Below are 10,779 nucleotides of genomic sequence, written 5' to 3' on the forward strand. Positions count from 1 at the left end.
TTACTTACTGGAACCTGTGATCCTCCTGTCTCAGCCTCCCAAGCACTGAGATTACAGGCATGCATTACCATGCTCAGCTAAATTTATGATTTTAAACCACTAAGCTTGGAGTAATCCATTTTGGCAACCATAGAAAACGAATGCATCTGGGCAGTGTCACTAATCTATCCAGAGCCTTGAAGGGAGAAGTTAGAAAATGTACCTCAGGACCTGAAGGGCATTAGGGTCAAGTGTGAATTGCTTGTAATATTTTTTTTTTTTTTGGCACTAGAGATTGAACCCAGGAGCATTCTACCTCTGAGCTATATCCCCTTGCAGAGAGCCTCATTAATCTGCTGAGGCTGGCTGAGAACCTGTAATCTTCCTGTCTCATCTCCCAAACACTGGGATTACAGGCCTGGATAGTTGTAATAATGTTTTTTATTTATTTTTGCAGTACTGGGATTGAACTCAAGGGCATTCTATCTCTGAGCTACAACCCAGCCTTATTTTTTATTCTTTATTATTATTATCATTATCATCATCATCATCATCATATTTATTTTTGTGGTACTGGGGATGGAACACAAAGGCATTCTACAACCGAGCTACAACCCTGGCCCCTTTTTTAAAAAATCTTTTTATTTTTGGAATAGGGTCTCACTGAGTTGCAGTGGGCCTCGCTAAGTAGCTGATCCTCCAGTCTCTGCCTCCTGAATGCTGGGATTACAATGTGCGCCGCCATTACCTGACCTAGTCTTTGTTTTTGAAACAGGGTCTCACTAAGTTGCTGAGGCTGGCTGAGAACTTTCAGTCCTCCTGTCTCAGGCTCCCAAGTACGGGGATTACATGTTTTGTTCTTGTTATTTGTTTTTGCTTTTTTTTTTTTTTTTGGTGGTGGTACTGGGGTTCCTGGAAACCCTTCTACCTCCGGGGTACACTCCCAGACCCATTTTATATTTTTATTTGGAAACAGGGTCTCTTAAGCCAGCTGAGACTGGCTTTGAACCTGCGAACCTGCGTGATCCTCCTGTCTCCGCCTCCCAAGCGTGTGCCACTACGCCCAGCTTGTTTTTTGATTTTTTTGTACTTGAGATTGAACCTAGAAGCATTCTACCACCAAGCTACACCTCCAGGCCTATGTTATTTTTATTTGGAAATGGTATAGCTAGGTTGACAAGTCTCACTACTTGCTGAGTCTGAGGCTGTCCTTGAGCCTGTGATCTTCCTGTCTCAGTCTCCCAAGTACTGGGATTATAGGTGTGTGCTATCATGCCTGGCTAGTTGTGGTATTTTTGTTTTGTTTTGTTTTTTTGTGGTACTGGGGATGGAACCCAGGGATATTCTTTCTACCTCTGAGCAATACCCCTAGCCCGATTTTTATTTTTTATTTTAAATGAGATCTGAGTTGTGGAGGGCCTCACTGAGTAGCCGAGGCTGTCTGCAAACCGTGATCTTCCTGTCTCAGCCTCCCAAATGCTGGGATTACAAGCATGTGCCACCATGCCCCATGTGATATATATATATTTTTTGAGTAGCTGAGGCTGTCTGCAAACCATGATCTTCCTGTCTCAGCCTTCCAAATGCTGGGATTAAAAGCATGTGCCACCATGCCCCATGTGATAATTTTGTTGTGTGTGGGGTACTGGGGGTAGAACCCAGAGGCTTTCTACCTCAGGGTTATACTCCCAGACCTATTTTTGGAAACAGGGTCTCACTAAGTTACTGAGAGCCTCACTAAGTAGCTGAGGCTGGCTTCGAACCTGTGTGATCCTCCTGTCTCAGCCTCCCAAGTGCGGGGATTACAAGTGTGCGCCACCACACCCGGCTGTGATAATGTATTTTAAGAGCCAACTGATTTGAATCATTTGCCTCTTTCTCTCCCAGCCAAGACCTCCTGTATCTCTATCCAAAATGATGGTGGTCATGAGCTAACCATGCTATAACCTCAAAGTGCACCCCAAAACAGGACTTTTCTCCTCTGTGTGTCCATGTGCTGTTTAACAATCAGTTCATCCAGGGCCCCTGGGACTCAACTGATATTTGATATTAGGATATATATCACTTAAAAGAAGGCCACTAATTCAGGAATGCAGACAGGGTAGAAGTGTGATTATAAAAGAAAATATCACTAAGGAACTTGTGCTGGGGACAGCCTAGCCTTTTAAGGGAAGCTCTTAGCTTTCAACAGAGGGCATTTTGCAGAAGGGAGCCATTTGTCTGATCCCAAAATAAACATCACTGTGCTCGAAAAAAATTCCAGCTTCTGTGGCAGATAACCTGAGTACCCTTAGATCTACAGCCAGCTTCTGAGTCCTGGCACTATTTTATTTCTGCATGTGGAGTGAAGTGTTTGCATTCTTTTGCTAAATTGAAAAGGAAAGGTGGAATGAGGGTTGGCTCTGCTGTTGTGAACCCTTCTTTTTATTTCCATTTCGATTGATTTTCTGAATCTATTTGAAGTTATAACATAATAGATCTACTTATTTAAAGCCATTGAGGTTTTTGCATTGCTTATCTCTGAGGAAAAGCATGTTGTTACCAAATGCTTCCAGTTTTACAAGTTCAGGATTAATTTTAATGTTAAAAAAATTGGTGGAAATTCTGTACTGGATAAAAGAGCAGTTTAAAAGCAGGGAAACTTCTTGGGTTACTTTGAACAAAACATCCTTTTAAAAATTAAACTTGAGTTTATCTGCAGGCTGTTTTATTTGTGCTTTCTTGTCATCTCTAATGCAGGTAGAAGATACCTTTCCCACAGTGGGATTCAATACTGGCGCCCAAAAAGATGGTTTCAGATTTCATGTGTCCGGGTAATTAGCCCAGGTAGAGCAGCTCAGTGAAACCATTTGAAGGTCAATAATGCATGAATTTCTGGCAGACTGCCTAGCACCAAGTCCATACACACACTTGTGGAGAGATTAAATGTTTTTATAGTAAAGTTTACATTTTAAATATATTAGGATTGATTTACCTATGATTTAATACTATGACAAATTCATGTTTTTGTATGACACACAGAAGTTTGAATGTATACGTTTTCCATATGTCCAAAGAAATATTTCCTCTGTTTTGATATTTGGTAACACAGTCTCTTGACCTTAAAATCAAGTTCAGTTTGTCAGAATTTGTTTTGTTTTGTTTTGCGGGTCTGGGGATGGAAGCCGGGAGTATTTGACCTCCGAGCTATACCCCTGCCCTAGTTTTTTTTATTCTTTAATTTGAAACTGGGTCTCCCTAAGTTGCGGAGGGCCTCACTAAGTAGCTGAGGCTGTCCGCGAACTGCAATCCTCTGGTCTCACTTTCCCGAATGCTGGGATTACAAGCGTGCGCCACCACGCCCGGCCAGTTTGTCAGAATTTAAGTTCCAAAAATCAGACACCTTTTTTGGAATTTGGTTAGGCACCTTAAAAATAAGATAAACATCCCATTCGGGCGTGGTGGCGCACGCTTGTAATCCTTGTGTTTGGGAGGCTGACACAGGAGGATCGCACGGGTTCGAAGCCAGCCTCAGCTACTTAGTGAGGCTTTCAGCAACTTAGCGAGACCCTGTTTCCAAATTTAAAAAAAAAAAAAAGAAAGGTCTGGGAGTATAGCCTGGAGATAGAAAGCCTCTGGGTTTCACCCCCAGTACCACCAAAAATAAGATAAACATAAATGTAAGTACGATACTTTTCTTTTCCCTTAGTTTGTTTTGTTTTGTTTATTTGTGGTACTAGGGATGGAACCCAGGGACATTCATTCTATCTCCTAGCTACACCCCCAGCCCTATTTTTTTTTTTTTTTTAAGTACTGGGGATAGAATCCAGGAGTATTCCACCTCCCAGCTACACTCCTTAGCCCTATTATTTTTTTTTTTTAAACAGGGCCTCACTGAATTGCAAAGGGCCTCACTAAGTAGCTGAGGCTGGCCAAGAACCAGCAATCCTCGTGTCTCAGCCTCCCAAGTACTGGAATTACAGGCCTGTGTCACCCAGCCAGGCTTTTTTTTTTTTTAAACAAGGTCTCAGCTTAGTCACTACGGCTGGCCTTGAACCTGTGTTCCTCATGTCTTAGCCTTCCAAGTACTGGGACTACAGGCATGTACCACTGTGCCCAGTTTAAAATTACAGTTTTAATATAAATCTTTAATTTTGTTCCTAAAACTTACTTGAACATTCCAATAGCAAGGTAAGTACTCTCAAGTGTGGTAAAGATGCATTTACTTCCAGGGTTTTCTTTTACTTTTTTTTCTTTTTTGCTGTACTGGGGATTCAACCCAGGGGCATTCTACCTCCAAGGTAGGCCCCCAGCCCCTATTTTTTATTCTTTATTTTGAAACAGTGTCTCACTAAGTTGCAGAGGGCCTCACTAAGTAGTTGAGCCTGGCTGTGAACCTGTGATCCTCCTGTGTTAGCCTCCCAAGTACTGGGATTACGAGTGTGCGCCACCACACCCAGCTTTACTTCAAGGGGTTTCTCAGTGGAAAAAGCAACACAGAATTGAGCTGAGCAGACTGTAACTCGATTTTGCTTCTGTCTTCTACTTGGTGAGCTCAGATCACAAGCTTTCTTTGTGTCTGTGTTCCCCTAAAATGCTCATGACACCAAACCTCACCTTTAACTGTTAATCTTCAAGATGGAGTGAACGTGCTCTTTGAACCACAGAACTGCAGTCCGTGTCAGAGCTTCACTTAGGGTGCCCGGCCTGCCACAGTCACTTCTGTTGGCCTTTGCTTCCCACACTGCCAGCTCTGGGGAAAGTGGCCTCCCTCAACAGGCCAGTGTGCCGACACCAATTTTTCCACTTCAGTGAGTGCCAACTTGAGGCTTGTTTTACTAAAGCTGCCCACTGATCATCTGGAACTGGCAGGCTTTAGGGCTCCGCTGGCTCCAGTTCAGACTTTTCCAGTAGCGCAGTTCTTAGGGACACTCACGCTGTCCACTCCAGCGGCTCCACTGTGTCTGGTGAAAGGCATCCTTATTTGCATATGTGTTGCATCAGTATTTGTCATGGTGTCCTTCTCGATCCTGTGCATTGGGGCATGAATATTCACACCTCATCAACTGGCCGGGAAATGGGTCTCACTTCTTTTGCTGCCACGGCTGCTGTGGAGTGTTTCTCTCAAGGTCATCCACCTGAGTCTATAGAGCAACCTCGTGTCTCCTTTGTGTCCTTTCATGAAGAAAGGCCTCTTTTTCCTCAGAACTGTGTGAGGATTGCACACAATTTTTTTTTTTTTTTTTTTTTTTTTTTGCGGGTCTGGGGATGGAACCCAGGGGCATTTGACCTCTGAGCTACACCCCCTACCCTAGTTTTTATTCTTTATTTTGAAACCGGGTCTCACTGAGTTGCAGAGGGCCTCACTGAGTAGCTGAGGCTGTCCGCGAACCGCGATCCTCCAGTCTCAGCCTCCCGAATGCTGGGATTACAAGCGTGCACCACCACGCCCGGCTTGCACACAATTTTTGTTAAGCTATTGTCATCAACTCCAAGAGCAAGTCATACTTTTTCAGGGCCTGCTCCCACAGGCCAGGAGCTTTCTAAGTCACTGTCATCAGGCACCAGGGTGAGCAGGGACTGAGTGCCTGGGGTTACTAAGTGTGCGTCCAACCACAGAAGGCTGAGTCTGGTCATGCTCGACTTTACTGGATGTCATCAGCTTTTGTTAGTGAAGAGCTGATTAGCCATCCATCCACATGCTACATATGTTTACTTTGCCTTACATTGCCCCCCACCCGAGTGAACTTCCAAACAGTAATGACCATTTTTTGTTAGGGGTACTAGGGATTCTACCCCCAAGCTACACTCCAGCCCCTTTTTTTGAAGCAGGATCTCACTAAGTTGCTGACAGTCTGGCTTAGTTGCTAAGACTGGACTCGAATCAGTGATCTCAGCCTTCCAAGATACTGGGATTACAGTGTGTACCACCACACCTGGCAGAATAATTATTTTAAACTTATCATTCTTTGCTTTTCATGTTAATTTGGAAATTTTTGGGAATTTTATACACCAACAAAATAATTCCTGGTCCTTTGCAGAAAAATGCATCAGACATACTGGCCTTGTCTCTGTTGTTCTCCTTTGTTGGTGTTTGTTTTTCAGCCTATCCCATTTTTCCCTTTCTGAAGCACCCAAGAGTACAAAACCATGTGAACAGAGAGAACATTGTTGCCAACTGTTTGCTCTCTGGCCCACAGTCTCTCTCTGGTCTTCTGATCCCTGCTCCAGTGCCAGGGTCAAAGGGCCACAGCAGGCCTAGACTTAAGGATGCTTTTTAATGATTCCATAGTAACTGAGGATAAAGCCAAGGGGCTGGCTGCTTCTTATTGTGGAATCTGGTTTTGTGTATTAGTGGGATTTTCTGCACAGAAAGTTCATTTTGCATTCTAGAATCCAGAGGATAGTCACAGTAACTGAAACAGCCCAGCTCTGTAGCTTGGAAATGATCCCTGCATCTGTCACTAAAGTTCTCATGTTAGGGTTCACTCTGCTCTTCTGCACAAAGAAGACTTGATTGATGCACCTGAAGGATGTATCTTAGCAACAGCTGGGAAGGAGATGAGAAGCCTCTCCTGGCTCGTCTAGAGGGAGCATCACAGGGCGGGGCAAAGCCATTCAGCGCATTCTTGTGGCACATTTTACGTATTGTTGTATTAATTTTAAGGAGGAAAAAATGCAATTTGTCTTCCTAGTTGGTAGATTTGCTTGCAAAAATCACACACCACCACACCAATGTAGACATTATGAATAAATTACCTAAGAGTATCTTTGAGTTTACTAAGAAGTGTTTGGGTTCCTTTAAAAAAGTTCTTCATGCTTTTTAAAATAATTAAGAAAGAGTTCTGTTTCTCATATATTTCTGCTTAATTCAAAACTAGAGCCTTCTGAAACAACCTATTTAATTTCTGTTTTGAGCCGGGCGTGGTGGTGCACGCTTGTAATCCCTGCGCTTGGGAGGCTGAGACAGGAGAATAGCGCAGGTTCGAAGCCAGCCTCAGCTACTTAGTGAGGCTCTCAGCAACTTAGTGAGACCCTGTTTCCAAATAAAATATAAAATGAGGTCTGGGAGTATACCCTGGAGGTAGAAAGCCCCTGGGTTCCACCCCCAGTACCACACACACAAAAAATAATAATACTAATTTCTTTTTTGAAACAACTGAAGATTCACAGAAGGAAGCAAAGAAATGGACAGGAATGTCCCATGTGCTCTTTGGTCAGACCCTTGGAAAATCTATTTTGATTATTGCTTATTTTTATCTTTTCTGAAAAAAGGAAACTAAATAATTGTTAGAAAACAGGCTACTTCAGATTTGGCTCAAGGGTGAAATGGAGACCAGAGCACACAGTGGGGAGCCGTGGCAGGCGGGTGTGGCCCACGGAGCCTCTCTTTCAGTGTCTTCCCCACCCTCACCCCAAAACTCAAGGCTGGTGTTTAGGGAGAGCTGGGGCGGGGCTCCCAGGGGGTTGTGCCAAGTCTTCAGGCTTTGCCTTAGCATCTTCTCCAGTGCTCTGACCCTTATCATTAAGGGGAGGGAGCAACCCCTCCATTTTAAAATTAAGGGTCCCAAGCTGGGCATGATAGCACACACCTGTAATCCCAGTGCTTGAGACGCTGAGATGGAAGGATTGCAGGTTTGAGGACAGCCTCAACAACTTAGGCTTTCAGCAACTTAGCCAGATCCTGTTTCTAAGTAAAAAATAAAATAAGGCTGGGGTGGGGGTATAGCTCAGAGATAGAATGCCCCTGGGTTCCACCTCAAGTACCACACACACACACACACAATAAATAAATGGATAAATAAAATATAAGAGTCCCAGCTGGGCTTGGTGGCACACGCCTGTATTCCCAGTACTTGGAAGGCTGAGAGAAGAGAATTACAGGTTCCAGACCAACATTAGCAACTTAGTAAGACTCTCAGCAACCTAGAAAGACCCCATTTCTGAGGCCCTATTTCAAAATAAAAAAGGTTGTGTGTGCAGCTCTGAGATAGAATGTCCCTGGGTTCAATCCCCAGTACCCCCCCCAAAAAAAAGAATATAAAGTAAATATAATGTAGGTTACAGAGGAAGGCAAAGAGGAAATGTGGAGGGAGGCCTCACTACCCTTAGCTCAGGAGTAGTTTCAAGGAGGACGTTTGAGTTTCAGGTCGATTAACGTCCCACTGGAAAAGTAAGCTTCCGGGCATCAAGTGCTGTCTATTGAAATGCTAATTAATCGATTAGGTATTCATCCTGAATTTTTAGAATGCTATAGACATCTGGGCTTCACCCAAGGGGATACCCATACCTGCACCCCCGGGCTCCCAACGCGGCCCAGAACCACGTTTACTTGTTGAGTGACTCCTTTAACACTGCTATCCTGTGGTTAGCATCCTGACCCTCCAGGTTAGCATCCTGACCAGGCCAAAGAGTGGGGCTCAGATCTTCCCCGTGGAACTTGTTAGAAATGCAGTCCTGCCCCACGCTGCGGAGGCAGGCAGCATTCTGCCCTGTGAGGTGGCCAGCTTGCCTCATGGAGAAGCTAAAGCTAACAAGCGAGCAGAGCAATGTGACGTGTACCATCAAGCTGCTTACTGACTCCCTTATGAAAGCCCGTTATCTTCCTGCAGATAGAAGAAGGACGGCTGGTCACTGACCAACCTGTACAACCCGTCACAGCTCACCACCTCACCACCTTCCTCCCCCCACGACCAATGCCTCGCACTCCCGCCCCACGGTCACAGAGCAGTCTGCAGGGCACGGGCACATTTTCTCAGTCCACCCTCTCTTCTCAAGCCTCAGATAAAGTAAAATAGTGTGTGTGTGTGTGTGTGTGTGTGTGTGTGTGTGTGTGTGTGTGTGGTACTAGGGATGGAGTCTAGGGGCATTCTACCTCTGAGGTACACCGCAGCCTGATTTTTTTTCTTTTTTTTTGCAGTACTGGGGATGGAACTCAGGGGCATTCTACCTTCGAGCTATACTCCTATCCCTATTTTTTAGTCTTTATTTTGAAACAGGGTCTCACTAAGTTGCAGAAGGCCTCACTAAGTAGCTGAGGCTGTCTGCGAACCGTGATCCTCCTGTCTCAGCCTCCTAAATGCTGGGATTACAAGCGTGCACCACCAGGCCTGGCTTCGATTTTTTATTCTTTATTTTGAAACAGGATCTCACTGAGTTGCAGAGGGCCTCATTAAGTAGCTGAGGCTGTCTGCGAACTGCCATCCTCCTGCCTCAGCCTCTAGAGTTGCTGGTATTACAAAATATGCACAGCTGTGCCCTTCTTACTGAACTCTCAGTCGTACTTTTTATATTTCCTGTGGAAACTTGCTGACCTTTGTTTGTAGTGACAGACAGTACAGACTGCTAAAAAGTAAAGACCATAATGTTAACTTTTTTCTTCCAAGTCATTTAAACAGATGCTGAGTAAAAATTGGTAAAATTGCAATTTTATCACAGTTTTTTTTGTTTGTGTGTGGTACTGGGGATGGAACCCAGGGGCTTTCTACCTCCGGGCTACACTTCCACACCTATTTTATATTTTTATTTGGAAACGGTCTCATTAAGTTGCTGAGAGCCTCACTAAGTAGCTGAGGCTGGCTTCGAACCTGTGCGATCCTCCTGTCTCAGCCTCCCAAGTATTAGGATTACAAGTGTGCGCCACCATGCCCAGCTCTATCACAGTTTTAAAAACTATTCTTGGTTCTTTTTTGTGTATGTGTGTGCCAGGAGTTGAACCCAGGGGCATTCTACCTTCAAGCTACACCCCCACCCCTATTTTACTTCTTATTTTGAAACTAAGAAACAGGGTCTCACTGAGTTGCAGAGGGCCTCACTAAGTTGTGGAGCCTGGCTTTGAAACTATGATCTTTCTGTCTCAGCCTCCCAAGTACTGGGATTACAAGTGTACACCGCCATGCCTGGTTGGTTCACTAATTCTATTTTATACTCTCTCGGATTCATAACCCACTCTCTCTTTGACCTTCAATTTAGGTGATGTCTTCCCAGTGCAGATGAGTGCAATAGCTCAGTCTCAGTTTGTCCCGCTGGCCGAGGTCCTTTGCTGTGCTGTATCTGATATGAATGCTGCTCGGATTGCAGTGACACAGGAATCACTTTTGGAGCACTTGATGAAACATCACCCAGGTAGAGTAAGGAGTTTTTCTCTACGTGTAGCTCACTGCATATGTTTGGTTTCTATTTATACATAATCTACTTAAGTACATAAGTAAAGTAGATGATATCCTTTTTTTTCTTTTATAGAATCAGAATCCTGTCAGAAAAAGTCCTGTATCAATAGATTTAATAGATTTGATAAGGGTTTTTTCTTTTTTTTTTTTTGTGGCACTTGGATAGAACCCAGGGGCTTTCTACCTCCAGGCTATATTCCCAGACCTATTTTATATTTTATTTGGAAACAGGGTCACCCTAAGTTGCTGAGAGCTTAAGTAGCTGAGGCTGGCTTCGAATCTATGTGATCCTCCTGTCTCAGCCTCCCAAATGTGGGGATTACAAGCGTGCACCACCACACCTGGCTTTTTCTTTCTTTCTTCTGTTATTTAGATACTGGAGAACCCAGGGGCATTCTGCCTCTGAGCTATACCAAACCCTTTTTATTAATTTATTATTATTATTATTATTATTATTATTATTATTATTATTATTATGTGTGTGTGTGATGCTGAGAATCGAACCCAGGGGCATTCTACCTCTGAGCTACACCCTCAATCCTTTATTTAACTTTGAAATAGGGTCTCACTAAGTTATTGAGACTATTTTTGAATTTAATCTTCCTGTCTCAACATCCAAGTACTGGGTGTATGTAACCCACCTGTCTAGCTT

At 44.0% G+C, this 10,779-nt stretch overlaps 1 protein-coding gene across 1 annotated transcript in view; it reads left to right on the forward strand.

The window, feature by feature from the left end:
• STOX1 (storkhead box 1) overlaps positions 1 to 10,779 on the forward strand; it is a gene marked incomplete at both ends in the record, with an annotated part of 50,302 nt that overhangs the window by 32,602 nt on the left and 6,921 nt on the right. Inside the window, one exon of the mRNA XM_080693777.1 lies at positions 9,931 to 10,083. Within this exon, the coding sequence (XP_080549903.1) occupies positions 9,931 to 10,083 (153 nt within the window). The remainder of the gene's footprint in view (positions 1 to 9,930; positions 10,084 to 10,779) is intronic.

Source organism: Muscardinus avellanarius, assembly GCF_963383645.1.
Source record: "Muscardinus avellanarius genome assembly, chromosome: 4".
Lineage (NCBI taxonomy): Eukaryota > Metazoa > Chordata > Mammalia > Rodentia > Gliridae > Muscardinus > Muscardinus avellanarius.